The sequence below is a fragment of the Bubalus bubalis genome, chromosome 19, assembly GCF_019923935.1.
Source record: "Bubalus bubalis isolate 160015118507 breed Murrah chromosome 19, NDDB_SH_1, whole genome shotgun sequence".
Taxonomy (NCBI): Eukaryota; Metazoa; Chordata; class Mammalia; order Artiodactyla; family Bovidae; genus Bubalus; species Bubalus bubalis.
In genome coordinates, this window is record NC_059175.1 from 22,158,530 (window position 1) to 22,174,830 (window position 16,301).

At 38.3% G+C, this 16,301-nt stretch overlaps 1 protein-coding gene across 4 annotated transcripts in view; it reads right to left on the minus strand.

Annotated features, from left to right (window-relative positions):
• Positions 1-16,301, minus strand: part of MAP3K1 (mitogen-activated protein kinase kinase kinase 1) — a 72,758-nt gene that overhangs the window by 11,534 nt on the left and 44,923 nt on the right. For all 4 annotated transcript variants that reach the window (XM_044932595.2, XM_025270513.3, XM_025270514.3 and 1 more), the window contains exons 2-11: positions 15,434-15,584; positions 14,608-14,808; positions 10,962-11,162; positions 10,017-10,133; positions 9,492-9,640; positions 8,263-8,384; positions 7,580-7,661; positions 7,281-7,464; positions 4,682-4,960; positions 1,259-1,380 (exon numbers count right to left, since the gene is read on the minus strand). In XM_044932595.2, coding sequence (XP_044788530.1) covers positions 1,259-1,380; positions 4,682-4,960; positions 7,281-7,464; positions 7,580-7,661; positions 8,263-8,384; positions 9,492-9,640; positions 10,017-10,133; positions 10,962-11,162; positions 14,608-14,808; positions 15,434-15,584 — 1,608 coding nt within the window. The remainder of the gene's footprint in view (positions 1-1,258; positions 1,381-4,681; positions 4,961-7,280; positions 7,465-7,579; positions 7,662-8,262; positions 8,385-9,491; positions 9,641-10,016; positions 10,134-10,961; positions 11,163-14,607; positions 14,809-15,433; positions 15,585-16,301) is intronic.

Genomic DNA, 16,301 nt, shown 5'->3' on the forward strand with positions numbered 1-16,301 from the left:
CTTTATATTCTTTTTATATAGCCAGAGTGACTTCTAAATATCATAAAATCTCTTTACCATATTTCTTATAATGTTCCATCATTCAAGTGACCAGACAAACAACCTGACTTTAGAATTTCAGAGTGGACAACAAAACAATTGCTATAAAAGCACTGAAATTCTCAGGGGAAAAAAAACCAAAACCCCAAACCTATATGATATTAAGAAATGAAATGACTTTTCTAGGCATTTTACAAATATGTTAATTTTTCTTAGATATTTATAGTGTTCTCTCTAAGCAACAAGAAAAGCTCTAATTCTTACAATGTGTAGTCTTGTGCAGAGAGACAATGGAGGTGAAAGACAGACTTGAAAAGATGACAAACAAGTCAAAGTTAAGTGCTTAAATTTTGAGACCCTCTACAGACTATGTCTATAGAGATTTATGTCTGTGTGATTTAGGGAGGAAGACAAAGTTGGCCTGGAAGAGCTCCAAAAGGAGGTTAACTGCAGGGGCAAACTAAGGGAGTCAGTGCTCCTAACCACCTGGGATCCGCTGGGACATGAAGAGATTAGAACTGCCCTATGTGTTGACTGGGTTATGCTTTTTGTATGAAAAATGGTCTTTTCCTCCCACTTTATGGAAAGGGGAAAAAAAGGAGAGAGAGAGAGAGAGAAAGAACCAGTGGTCTAATAAAAGCATAGCTCGTCATGTTCCTTTATCACCATACCTCATTTCTCTACTTTGTATTTTTATACCTCCAATTAGGGCTGTTCTGTCCCTTGCTGATTTTTAAGGATATTGCAGGGATATATAGAATTATTATTATTTGACATAAACTGTCATAGAGTAAAATTCCATCACAAAATTATGAAATTTTTTTTAAATCTTTTTTTTTGGTCCTGATAATACAAACCATGTGTAATAATTTTATTGGTTCCTATCCTGTGTAATTCATTCTCTAAAATGAGATTATACCTCATATATCAGCTATTCTTATCAACTGGATTTCAGTTTTAAGCATATTACTTTAAAATTAAAGAATCACAATAATGTGGAGGTCCATGCAGTTTGTTATCCTGTTTTTCACCTGCCATTAGTTCTTCTTTCTAGTCCTTAAGAGCTTTAAACGTTACATGGTAATTTCAAATCTCACATTAGAAAACAATATTCCAGACCTCATTTAATAAGCATGTATCCTACACTCAGCAGGTGTGAGGCTCCGTGCTAGGCTTTTAGGACAAGCGGGTTTGAATCGGTTCATTTACAGGGCCTTACCTATTGACGTCCGCACACTTGACTAGGATGGTGTCTACAACTGGCCGGAGAAGTCTCTGCAGTTTGATTCTTTCTGCCAGACTATGGCAAGGAGTATATACTAGCATGGCTCTCAACGTTTTCTGGGGGAAAAAGACTGAAGGTCAGTTTAACTACACTTAAAAAGCATCAGAGACAATGGCCTAATCTGAGACATTTTGAGAAATAAAACAATGATAGGAATAGATTATGACCCATAAATAAGAATCCATGAGTTGATACAAATAAAAAACTGAATAATTAAATAGGGAACTCTCAACTATTTTTTGTCATTTTTAAATGTCTGAATGAATTTCAAAATAGTTATTTTAAAAAGAAATGAGAAAAGGAGCCAATCTGAAAGAGCCTCTAATGGCTAAAGCTGGAATAATTTGGGCAACAAAGTAAATGATGACAGTACTGAATTATAACCCAAAGAATAAAATAAATACCCATAAGTCTATGGTGACAAATAAAAAACTGAATAAATATATAAATGAGAAAAGACAGATCTTCTGCATAAAAGAGTTACAATTAAATAATACAGAAGGAATATGGAAAACAGAAGCTCATCATTAGGATACTACAGTAATGATTGCTGTAGGCAAGATTCACTAACAAATGCTGAACTCTGTGGCTAGAAACAGAGTTTTTACATAGTCTCAAAGTATCTGCCCCAAGACACTTACTAAGAGTGAATTCACAGCACCCAGTAGACATCACCGTAAGCAAGTGATGAAGGATGATGGCATCACCAACCATAAGACACACCAATGTGATGCACCCCCTGATACTGATGCACTGAGAAGGGCACATCACCTCTGGTGTTCTTATAAAAAATGCATAATGGGATCATGAGAAAATACCAGATAAAACCAAACTGAGTGACAGTCTTCAAAATAACTGGCCAATACACTTCAAAAGTGTCAAGGTCTACAAAAGACAAGGAAAGATTGAGGGACTATCCCAGATGGGAAGAGATTAAGGGGGCATGATAACTAAATGACATGTGAGATTGTGGACTGGATCCTAGAAGAGAAAAAAGACATTAATGGAAAACCTGATGAAATCTGAGTAAAGTCTGTGGTTTTAGCTGTAAAGGACACAGTTGGGACAGCTGGGGATATTTGAATATGGACTTTATAGTACATAATAATATTGTTATTAATGCTAAATTTTCAGAGCTTGCTGACTGCATTGTGGTTATACAGAATAATCTATCTGTTCTTAAGAGATACATGCTAGAGTATTGGAAGTGAAATGTCATGATGCCTACACACAACTTTCAAATGGTCAGCAAAAAATTATACATGGGGAGAGAGGAGAAGAGAAAACAAAGAAGGGCAAGAGGAAGGGGGAGAGGGAAACCAGAGCTCTAAGGGCAGGAACCACACCTGCCCCCACGGTGTCTGGCACACTAAGTAACTGTAGAGGAATCGGGAGACAGTATCATTCAGAGCCCCTATACTCTAGGAGCTCACATATGCACTGGGGCACCATCTGAACTTGGTAATAAACAACTGGATGGTAAGGCGGTATACCCAACAGTTCAGTATGTCTGAAGCTCTATGCTGGAAAACAGTAAGAAAAAAGAAGTAATCTTTATTCTACAGCATGCTGGTCTTTATTCTATAGTATTCTGTAGGATGCTGGGTCCCTCAAGACGCTAACATGAAAAACAGACCATGGTAAGATAAGTCTGGGAGATAATGCATCTTATGCCATGATTAGATTCCTAATGTATATTAACTTATAAAGCTTCCTAGAAGCCTTTCAGTGAATGGACCCGTTTAACTTCATGTGACTCTGTGCTTACCAATTTTAACTGAACACAGACTCTTTCTTCAGGGAACTTCTCATAACCCGTCCAGACTTCCACAGAATATGCTTTAGGAAATGCTGTTGAAGAAACAGAAACCTCTAAAGGTTTCTGAGCTGGGGAATAAAGCGGCATTTAAGGAATAATGATGGCCACTATATTCAACTTTGCTACAATGCACTAGACATTATGGTTAGAGGTTTCTATTTCAAACCTGAGAGATAAATATTTTCATTATTTTATAGGTGAGGAAGCTAAAATGTAAGAGTCCTAAAGTTACACTGCCAGCACGCTGGAGAATGGGAATTTGACTCGAGCTCTCTCTGCTTTTGACCATACATCCAGAAGCCTAGGCTAGTCCCAGTTTAACTAGCAAATTATTCAAGTATTCCAGTTGGGATGGTAAATTATGAGTTCACTCCATTTTGACTCCAAACTAATGTTCATAACCCTATGCCATACTGCTATTCAAAAAGAAGATTTTATAGGCATAGTTGTTAGAGGATGGATTAGAAAAAGAGTAAGAGTGGAAGTTTCCAGGTGGCGCTAGTGGCAAAGAACCGGCCTGCCAACGCAGGAGACAGAAGAGACTCTGGTTCCATCCCCGGGTCGGGAAGATCCCCTGGCAGAGGGCACGGCAACCCACTCCAGTGTTCTTGTCTGGAGAATCCCATGGACAGAGGAGCCTAGAGGGCTATGGTCCATTCGGTCGCAAAGAATCAGACAAGACTGAAGTGACTTAGCACGCATGGAAGAGTGGAAGCGGAGAGATGAATGAGTTTTCAAAAGATCAGGTAAGAATTATTCTGAAGCGCTGGTTCTGAACTGGGGGCACTTTCAACCCTCAGGAGACATTCAGCAATGCTTGGAGACACTACCGCTGGTCATGACTAAGGAGAGGAGAGGGCTGCCGCCGCCATGCAGTGGGCAAAGACCAGGGATGTCGCTGAGCATCCTGCGACGCGTAAGATGCCTGTCTCAATGTCAGTAATGTGGAGGTTGAGAAACTGTTCTAAAGATGTACATACTCATAATTTTAGCCTACAAAACTACAGAACAGCCTCCTTGTCATTCTGTCTCACCATGAAACAGCTTCTAACAGATTAAACTAGAAAAACAACTCAGTAATTTATGTCACAGAACCGTCTTTTGTGAAAAGGTTTCTGAATTTCCATACAATGTTTATTAAAAATCAGCTCTTAATGTCTACTAACACTAAATTTTTTAAAAAACCAAACATAACTTTGGTTACTTTGCTATCGCATAAAATATTTTCAATCTGGTCACGTATAAGGTAAGGCAAACAAAGATATGAACAGCTAGCTATTGCTACTTTACAATAGCATATAAGAAAACCTGACCAGATTAAAATAAGTAGAATCTAGGTGAAGATGCTAAATGGAAAATTGCAATTTCCTGGGATTATAAAATAAAAACAAAATTTGGATTTTCCAAAAACAAATTATGTAGTTTTACTGAATCTTAAAAATTATATCTGCAAGCTGTCATGAAGGAAAAAAAAGAAAACCAACCAACAACCCAACGCAAACCCATAAAAGGTACAGTTAGAGAATAAAGCTACTTACTAAAGCAGCAACGTACACTTTGTAGACAGGGTCAGCACAGACCATTGACAAAACGTTGCAGCATGCCTCCACCACATCTCCTGAGATACTGGTCTGGGAAGACCCACTGGTGGCTCCAGCGCTTGGACTGCTTCCGCTATTGCTCCCAGAGTTTCCAGTGCTCTCCCCATTCGCCAACAGCAGAGCCCCACTAACGTCGTGGGAAAGACGTCTGAGAGCCATCTCTCTTACATTCCAGTTTCTAGAAAATAAGCAGCCAACGAGTTCCATTCCAAATACCTATAGTCAAACAGACAAAATGAATTCAATGTGAAGGAAAACTAAAGTGTTTTGAATTAAGTATGACTTTTGATAACTAAAGGAAAATAGGACATTTCTTAAATCTTTACCATACTATAAAATTTTCAAATGTGTCCATAAGGACCTACTCAAATTTAACTAGTAATTATCAAAAGTCCTTAACATTTATTAGCTCAAGTAAAACTAAGAGTGAACACCATTAAGTAATCAGATAGATATATATTTCTGTGCTCCTGTACTTAAAACAAACTAAACGTATCTGTGAAGAACCCCAAATTTTTATTTTTGTTAACATAGTTTGCAGAGAAAAAAACTGAAGCAACATTTTAAAAGACCAAATCAAGAAAGGTACTGGAGCAAGGTGTTTAAGAAGTTAACAGAATTTCTCTTACTTGGTTAATTAGAAAAAAATACAATGAATAGAGTGGAAAAACCCAAAAGACTAAAAAACAACAACTGTGTTCAAATCAGCAAAAGATAATGAAAAATACGTATAGTAATTAAAGTGTATGTCATTACAGTAATCGCTACCACTTCTGCAAAGCCAGCGAGTCCCCAAAGAAGGGGTGCATGGTCTTGACATTATGGACCAGTTAGCTAAAAGTAAACTTAATGTCTAAGATAACATCATATGAAAAATTTCTAACTATTAGAGACTGAATAAACATGATTTGGGGGAAACAAATAATGACAGTTTTTGTGTGTTCTGTTTTAGAATGATAGTAAAGGAGACTTAAATCAATTAGAATCTAGTGAATTGATTGTATGCCTAGCACTGTTAAATGGGGCTTCTCTGGTGTCTCAGATGGTAAAGAATCTGCCTGCAATGTGGGAGACCTGGGTTTGATCCCTGGGTTGGGAAGACTTCTTGGAGGAGGGCATGGGAACCCACTCCAGTATTCTTGCCTGGAGAATCCCCATGGATGTAGGAGCCTGGAGGACTGCAGTCCCTGGGGTTGCAAAGAGTTGGACAGAACTGAGCGACTAAGCACAGCACTGTTAAATAGCATACCACTAGTCTTATGTCTTATATGATATTCCTCCTAAAAAAACAAGAATATATAGCTTAGTCCAACCTATAGCTTAAGCAAAACAAACTAGACCACTGCCTTGAAAAAATGGCATCCAAGACTCAGTATCAACTTGAGAGTTTTCTTGAGGAATCATGAAGGGGCAGGTGAGGGGCTATGTTAAATACCATTAATGAATTAGATAAAATATTTATTAAGTCTGTAAATTTTATTAGAATCCTATTGGGTTGTTAACATGCTAAGAAAAGAGAATTCTAAAGCTTCAGGACTCTAACAGTCACAAAAAGAAAAAGAGAAATTCTACTGATGTATATATAAGCGTAATGAGTTAACCTGTGTCTGCTTACAAATTTAATAGAATTTACCAGATTATCAAAAACATTTTATTTCACTATAATCTATTGGAGATATTGTCTGGTTTTGGATTATACATTTTAAAAAATAATAGACTAAGCAGATAACAACAAAGAAAACCATTAGAATCCAACCAACCAACTGAAATTCTGATCTACTAAGGATGAGAAAGCATTTAAGCAGAAGAGAAGGTAAAGGAATGGAAACTACTCTTACAAATAAAAATGACTACAAGGTAAATGCCACATATTTTTTCTTATTCATCCATTCAGCAAGTATTAAGTACCTGACATATGCCATGAGAATACCAATTGGAGAAACTGAGTTTAAATGGCAACAAGTAAGAAAAATAACAAATTCTTGGCAGGAGTGGGATTAAACAGTGGAACAAGTTGGTATTAAATGGTTCTAGTGTCTATCCTTGAATAAGGATATTCACTTTTATGTCCCTTAGTCTAGAGGTGGGAGGTGAGACTGCGAAGAATTTTTAAAGTTCCAGCTCTATTATAAGTGGCATAGTATTAATATACATGTGTGCGTGCATGCTTAGTTGCTCAGTCGTGTCCAACTCTTTGTGACCCCATGGACTGTAGCCCATCAGGCTCCTCTGTCCATGAGATTTCCCCAGGCAAGAGAGAATACTGGAGTGGGTTGCCACTTCCTTCTCCAAGGGATTGTCCCCACCTAGGGACTGAAGTTGCGTTTCCCACACTGGCAGGTGAATTCCTTACCAATGAGCCACCTGGGAAGCCCCAGCAAAGTATTAACCCCAAAGGTCAAATTAAAATTTTCAGTGGAATACAAGTCATGATGGAGGCAGGCAAAAGTACTTTCTTAAATTATAAACTGGGGAGACAACCACATTAACTAGCCTCAAATGGTTCTTTGAGGCATAAAGAACAAGAACTACTTGCCTGAATCCAAGGCTCAGCTAAATCTTTGTAAGAAGGAGGGATCTGCTGAGTCCCGTAATGAGTAAGGTTAAGATTGCTCTCCTGATTCCTCCGCTGGGATCCAGCCAAGGCATGCTGCTGGGTGGTCTGCTGCTGTGTAGCTCGCAGGGGAGAAGGGGAATCCACAGGGCTGGACAACTCGTGGCTGAATGAAAAGTGAACAGAGATTGCTAAGAAGAATTAGCAGATTTAAAGGACACTGTGAGAGCACTTTTTATTCTTTATTAAACATATCCAAATCATTAACGCATAATTATTACCTGTAGAAATCGTGGGATCTCCACTTCGACCTACAAAGGGGACATATTAAAGGTTCTCTATTTCTTCTACATTCTTCTGCCCCTGAAAAATTATGGGAAAAAAACTTACAAAAACATAGATGTTTAACATTTACTATTTAAGTAATAATTATTCATAATGGCTAGTATAGGGTTTATATATGGAAGGAGCCTCAAAACTTATATAACGTTTACCTAAAAGGAAAACACAGTAGGCTAGATTATTCTGATGCTCGTAATTTTTGCAAATGCTATTAGTGATGTAACAAGTACCTTATTTACTGTTTTCCAAAACACCCTGCCCACTTGATAATCTGGTCATGTCATGCAAACCTTGCTTTGACGTTACCCTCTCTGGCACGCCCTGCCCAGGCATTCTTCCGTCCCCTTCCCTCCAGGTGCACCCACCAGATCGGAACTGTTTCTAATTCTGTGCACGCCTTTCATTACCAGGGGTCACACTTTATAACATTTCTTTGCTCACACAGCTCATCTCCTAACAGATCTAAAGTCTTATTTGTTGAGAAGTTCACATAGGGCCTAGGTATGTACTTCTTTTCGCCTCTCACCAGTGTCGCCAAAGGCCATGTTAAAATCCTACATCATACAGTTAGCTCGTAGAGGAACCGTGCTGACTAAGCACAGGGAGAAAAGGCGCCACGTACAAATTGACATGCAGTGGTGGTGCAGCTTGTTCCTGCAGCCGTCCTCACACACTGTAAGGCTTTCTTCATCAAGCATGCCCAGCAAGCAAATAGGACACATCTGTTCCTCTTCATCTTTTATACTGTAAGGAAGGGGACACAAAGGCATTAACTACAAAAGAATGTTAACAGAATTAAAGCCATACGCTGAAAACAATTTTGGCTTCTTCACACTGTGAAAAAATTCATTAGAAATTCTTGTTTAGGAGCGTCGTGTACATAAACTATTTGAGAAGTATTTTTGCCAACAAAGGTTCGTCTAGTCAAGGCCATGGTTTTTCCTGTGGTCATGTATGGATGTGAGAGTTGGACTGTGAAGAAGGCTGAGCACTGAAGATTTGATGCTTTTGAACTGTGGTGTTGGAGAAGACTCTTGAGAGTCCCTTGGATGGCAAGGAGATCCAACCAGTGCATTCTGAAGGAGATCAGCCCTGGGATTTCTTTGGAAGGAATGATGCTAAAGCTGAAACTCCAGTACTCTGGCCACCTGATGCGAAGAGTTGACTCATTGGAAAAGACTCTGATGCTGGGAGGGATTGGGGGCAAGAGGAGAAGGGGACAACAGAGGATGAGATGGCTGGATGGCATCACTGACTCGATGGACGTTGAGTCTGAGTGAACTCCGGGAGTTGGTGATGGACAGGGAGGCCTGGTGTGCTGCGATTCATGGGGTCGCAAAGAGTCGGACACGACTGAGTGACTGATCTGATCTGATCTGATATTTGAAAGTAATTTTGGATAACCACTTTGCCTTGTACATAATTTATAAAAGAATTACAGACATATTCTTTACACAATGCCTCAAGTTCGTTATCTCCCAAAGTGGTAAAAACCTACCTAATAAAACAACATAAAAGGTGCTTGGCACAAAGTGAAAATTGATGAACAGTAGCCACTTACTTTATACCTTAATTTTTCTTATGAAATGGACATTTATTATATTCTGATATTTCAGGTGCCATTTTCAACACTGTAGGCTTCAGGACAAAATATCCAAATATACTTTGATGACTTTTAATATTTTTTACCTGTGATTTTTAACTTGAAAGCCAAGATTCAATAGTTAAGTCATTTTAGAGCAACTTAACAAGTGTGTGTGTGTGTGTGTGTGTGTGTGTGTGTGTGTGTATAAACCCTAAAATTAAAGAGTAACACTGCATAATGCTGTTAATTCCTTAAAAAGTACTGACCTGTTTTCTGAACTGGATGTAGACGTACTAGATGACGACAATGTATGAGAATTTGACATGCGTGAAACAAACTTCTGGATGGTGTTACGAGACGGGGCTTTGATCCTTGAGCTACGCCTACTGTGGTATTTCTGGAACAAACTCTCAACCTAACATTGAAAAAAGACAGTAACATAACATTTGTGCCATAATGTACAGATAATGAGTTCTATAGGTTGAATTATTTGGCTTTTATTTCATAAGTTTTTCACAAAGCCAATTTAAGAGCTTCAAAAATAAGAATACATATAGTTTACTATGGACAGTATTTTTATAGGTCAGTGTTTACTTTTTTTCACTCTAGAAGAAAAAAACTAATTAGTCAATAGCTTAGAACTATTTACAAACATCAAGTAATCCTTAAATACATTCACACCTCTGAAATGACCACTGTCTACTTAAGTTTAAAGCTTATGGAAAAATTTCAGGAGTATCATAAAAATTAGTTGACAATTTTACTCCAAAGCATTTATTTAAAAAAATTACCTCAAAATTCTTTAAAGTTTTTCTCCATAACATTGGGTCTGAAGGTTCTAGCTGAAATACCCGGAGCATAACAAATAGCAGATGAATACAAAATGTTCCACGCCCACAGCTGCAGTTCTAAAGAGTTAAAAAAAAAAAACCTCTACTTTAATAAATCCGTGTTCCACTAGAACTCCTAGGGTGATCCCTTTAAAAATATTTCCAAGTTTATTATACTAAACTTTCTATTAATTTCTCATTATCTTTATATAATAAGATATACAAGGATATGCAAGAAAAGCCTACAGCTATCTCCATGAATTAATCTCTTATTTTTGGTTTATTAAAAAGACCAGGGGCTTTCCTGGTGGCTCAGTGGTAAAGAATCAATCTACCAATGCAGAAGATAGGGGTTCGATCCCTGGTCCAGGAAGGTCCCATATCCCTTGGAGCAACTAAGCCTATGCACCACAACTAGTGAGCCTGGTTCTAGAGTCCATGAGCCACGGCTACCGAGCCCACAAGCCACGGCTACCGAGCCCACAAGCCACGGCTACCGAGCCCACGACCCACGGCTACTGAGCCCACGAGCCACGGCTACCAAGGCCTGCACACCCTACAGCCCATGCTCTGCAACAAGAGAAACCACCACAATGAGAAGCCCATGCACCACAATTAAGAGAGCAGCCCCTGCTCGCCACAACTAGAAAAAAGCCCAAGCAGCAACAGAGACCCAGCACAGCCCTAAATAAGTTATAAAAAGACCAAATTTGTATTCTGAAGTATATCACATCATAGTAAAACCCTTTATCAACACATTAAATAAAAGTGTTTACAGTTCCCCCAATATTTTAACTTTCTTTAGATTACAGAAGAGAATTACATACTAATTTAAATTTAAGAATGTCACAGTATATTGAGTTAGTACCAGATCCTAATAAAATGTAAAATGGTGACAGCCCCTACCTGAGGCCCGATGAACACCCGGTATTTGTTGTCTGGGCTGTCTCCTCCAATCAGGAAGGAGTTGGGTCCTATCTGCTGCAGTAAGTACAGCCTGGCCCGCATCACTTTGTTCACACGGCGGTTTGTCTCCTCCGGGCTGTATGGTGAGAAGCCATCTGGTGAAGGGGCTCTTCGAGGTGGTGTGATTCTCCCACTCTGAAACTTCACAATATTTTAAAAATTAGGTAAACTGCTCCTAAGAAACTTACTCCTCCACAAGAAAAAAAAATGACCTAAAAAAGGTCACAGCAGACCTTTTTTATATATACCCAAAAATGCCTCAATATATAATATGATGGGACAAGATGTGTTTTGCAAATGCATTTGTCTGACACATTGCTATGAGTAAATTTTTAAAATCTGTCATCCCTAAAATAATAAAACTTAGGCCAAGAGAGACAAACATATGGTAATTTTACAAATTATAAGTATTTGACACCTTTGAAAAGTTTTAGGTAAACCAAAATAAAAAGCATAGAAAATATGCTTCCTAAACAGGTAAAATGACTTGTTTCTAGTGATGAAAATTAAGCATCCAATTTCCTGGCTTCCACTTAAGGGACCACTAAATGTGCTTCCTGTGACTGGTCATTTACAAACAGCTCCATGGAGTTCTCTGTGGAGGAGCGGTAAGTGACTCTTCCCAGGTTAAGACATCTCACTGGAGGCTGCTGAAAATGCTCCTGTGTGAGGGTGATGTGTGTCACTCACTCCACTTCACTGACTCCCCTAGAACTTGGTCTTTCCATCACTGCCCAGTGGAAAGTCTAGTTCTTTTTGATGCCAAACTAAACAGGTAAAAGGTAATAAGAGCTGGTAAGAAAATGAAGCGGTTGGAAGCCTCCAACAGGGCTGGTGGGAATGTAAAATGGTGTACCTGCTTTGTAAAACAATCTCATTTTGTAAAGCAATCCCACTTCTATGAATATACCCAAGAAAAATGAAGCTGCTGCTGCTGCTGGCTAAGTCGCTTCAGTCGTGTCCGACTCTGTGCGACCCCATAGACGGCAGCCCACCAGGCTCCCCCGTCCCTGGGATTCTCCAGGCAAGAACGCTGGAGTGGGTTGCCATTTCCTTCTCCAATGCATGAAAGGGAAAAGTGAAAGTGAAGTCGCTCAGTCGTGTCCGACTCTTAGCAACCCCATGGACTGCAGCCCACCAGGCTCCTCCATCCATGGGGTTTTCCAGGCGAGAGTACTGGAGTGGGTTGCCATTGCCTTCTCCAAAAATGAAGCTGTGTCCACACAAAAATGTGTACAGAACTGTTCCCAGTAGCATTATGAAGCCAGAAGTGGAAATCAAATGCCTACCAACTAACGAGTAAATAAACAAAATATGTATATCCATACAATAGAGTACTATTCTACAATTAAAAATGATACAAGCTATACCATGGATGAACCTTGAAAGCAGGATGCTGAGAGCAAAAAACCAGCCACAGAAGCCTATACATATTATATGATTACATTTATATAAAAGGTCCACGCAAATTGTATATAGTCAGGAAGTAGATTGTATATAGGTTGCCTAAGGCTGGGGAGAGACTGGGGTTTTCTGCTGGAGTGATGAAAATATTCTAAAACTTATGGTAGTGATGGCTACAACTATGTAAATATACCAAAACTCAATGAACTGCACAATTAAATGAGTGAATTGTACACTATATGAACTATGTCTTAATAAAACCATTATTTTTTAAATAGGCAGTTACTAAGAAGTAAAACAAAACCCAAAACAAGTACACATGCATATACTATTGGACTTGCTAAGTATTCACACTATGGATATGCTCACTAGATGTGCAAAATGATGTATGCATAAAAAATATTTTTGCAAGACTGCTTTTAGTAATGAAAAGTTGAGAAGGAACATAAATGTCCACTAGTATGTAGTTCAAAGAAGCCATGAATGATCTTTATCCAGATAACGAAACGTTAGGTAGCCGTTAGCATGAGCAAGTCACCTTGTCTAATATATATCCCAAAAAGGGTGTAGGGGGAGGGGAGACACAATTCTTTATTTGCGGTAGACTTTCACTTTGATGACCCCATGGACCACACCTCCCAGTATATTTATATACCCTTCTGTAGCCCCCTACCACACTGATTCTGGGATCTGGGCATGTAACTAGATTTGGGCAATAAGGCATTAGTAAACATAATCCAAGTTGTGGCTTCATAAGAGCATCCATGCTGGGATTTGCTCTCTTGCATCACCTTTTTTTGTTCTTTGGCTTAACAGAAATGTATCGTCTCATAGTTCCTGAGGCTTGAAGTCCACAATCAACGATCAAGGTGCTGGCAGGGTTGGTTCCTTCTGAGGGCTGTGAAAATCTATTCCACCTGCTTTCCTAGCTTGAAACACTTGTTGCAGCCCGATTTCCGTGCTTGGAGAAAGAGGCCAACAGCCTCTTTCCAGCTGAAGCACTAGACAGAGGAGTGAAGCAGCAGCCTTGGCTATTCTATAGCGTCTGCAGATGCCACAGGAAGCAGACATGAGCCACTCCTGCTGAGCCCTGCCCTATTTCAGATTTATGAGCTAATAAATGATTGTTCCTATTTTGAGTTTTTTAAAAATAGCTACTTTAAACGTGTGTCCACATAAAGCTGATAAATACTGTTGAGAATCTTGGGCTTTACTGTAAAATTTCTGAAGCATTTATGTGCTTTAACAACCTTAGGTGTGAGGAAACCCAAATCTCCCCCTTCTGGTCACTATACCACAATTATTTTGCCATCACTTATTTGCTTTTCAAGGTTAGAAAGTTTTAACTTGCATTCCTACCAGTAGTAATCTCTCTGTCTTGAAGGGTCAGGACCTATCTTTTTACAAATCTCTTTGATGTCTGGCTCAATAAAGAGACTGAATCAGAGTACTGAATCTCAATACTGAGATTCTCATCCATCCTTCTGCGTTCAGTCTGCTGTGATATGGTATTTTGGTTGAGTACATGAAGAGAATCTGGCCTCACGTAGCTATGTATTTGGGAAATCCTTTTCAAATAATAATGAGTATTTGTCTTTGATACTACATCAAAGGAATGGTAGATCTTCTAAAAGTTCAAATATTTCATGGCACAATATACAAAAAAAAAAAAAAAAACCCCACAAGTGATAATACTATTGGCCTATTAAAAGTCTAAGTACTGAGAAGCTATCAAGCTGACAGTGGTTGGATATGAGTTTTCCAAAACTCTAATTTTTGCTTGAAATCTCAAATTTTACCACTAGTGAAGAAACAGATCAGTTGTTTTCCTTGAAGTGAGTCTTACTTAATTCTTTGTAAGAAAAATGTCTGTCAAATACCCAAGTGAGGAATACAGCTTCTACCGTTGTAGCTTTAATTCAGGCAAATGCACCAGCAGCTTTACTCACCACTGTAAATGTCAATGCAGTGCAAGAGGCAAATAACATCTCAGTTTTATTACAGAATTAGTTTTGACCTAATGGATCCACAGAAAGCATCTAAGGGCAGGTACCCTGAGCCAAGGGTCTGTGGGCACACTTTGGGAATGTTGCTCTAACAGATGGCTAGCCAATCTTTCCTGTGTTATACGTATGTTTTAAAACTGTAGAAACTTAGCACATTTGCTAAAACATTAACTTACGGGCACTGGAGAAACTCTTTTTCTCCTTACTCCTGGAGATTCAGATTTCACTGTGCGACCTGAGGGGGAGCTGCCAGGGGAAGGGCTGCGTCGGCCTTTGGGAGCTGAGGAAGCAGCGCTCGTTGGGCCCTCTCCTTGAGACTCGGCTGCCAAGTTATTAATTTCAGATCCATCTCCTTTAATAGGGATTGGTTTTACCACCTAAATTAAAATGCCAGTATTTTATTACTTAAAAAATAAAAAAAGAAGTAAATGTGAACATAAGACAAGAACTCAGTTTTTAAAATTATGCAATATTATACAAATACAACAGAAAATATATCAACTTTTCTTTATTAGTTTAAGCTGTAAGTATAAGGCTATTTTTTTAACCATACAGATTTCAGTCATTTAGGCTCCATCAATTGAATGTTGATAATATTTACATAATGCATTTTAAAATGTTGTCATACATGAATTTAAAAGATTTAGAATTAAGATCCTTAGATCCTACCTTAGAGATAAAACATCAAAATAAAATTGGAAAAATCATTTTTAAGTACAGTACAAATCGCTAATTAAAGGATTTTAGAGACACTGACATTAGAGGGCAGTGTTGCTTTAAGCATTACCTCTCCCACTCAACCAGAGGGATTACTCCTTAGAACAGCTGAAGTTGCTTAATGAGCACAGCGTTAGCTACATTTTGTTCAAATGTCTAGAAAATACCAAAGCAAATAAAACTGCACTGCATTTAAAATGAAGGGGGGGAAAAAAGTTTACAAGAGGATCTATTTATGCTTAATTTTCCACTTCCTCCTATGCTTCCTTCTAGCAGGTAACTCACCACAGGGCCTCTCCTGTTTCTCCGTTCCAGCCATTCGTGCTTCCAGGCTGGCATACAGGTGGCCTTCAGTTTCTCCCTGATCATTCGTTCTTCTGGGCGATCGTCCATCTTGTGCAGTCCCTTGAGAGTTTCTTTATTCTCCATCTCACGACTGAAAACAGAAGGAAAAATAAGGAGAACGAAATTTATATGTGAAAAATAATTTTCAAGAACAATATGGTTTTACTTCATACTTTCAATGGACTTGTAAACTAAAAAGATAACTGCTAAAATCCCCAAATGACTTAAGCAAGATATGAAAATATCATTATGAATCATACTATGTTGTTGAATTTACACTGTAACATGGAGATGCTAAATGCTGCCTGGTAACACTAGTTTAATAATGTCTTTAAAAAGTAAGGTTCTATTTAGAAGGTGCAGGCTTACTAGTAATCTTAGTGCAGACCTTCCTTTGTTTCAAGGTAGTTAATAAAAAGCATCTCAAGACATTAAGCACTGCATTAACAAATACATTCATGAAAACCTCACTGTTTCTAATTACACCATTTTAACATACTCAAGTATATGACAGACAAATATTTAGAAGAGCATTTTACTACTATTTATCCCAGGAATTCCAATAACTTAAGTCAATACAGATAAAATCTGAAAAATATGCTCATTTGCAGAAATAAGTTAAACATTTAATAATCTAGGTGAAACCTAACCATATCTTCTAATCCACAATATTTTTTCAAAGTCTCAATAATTAAACTTGTTTTCTCAGAAAATAATATTGTACTTGGGGTACTCCATATATAAATAGTAAAAAATTGCCTGGTAGAAACATTTTGACCTTTACACCATGATGTACTGTGGAGTTATA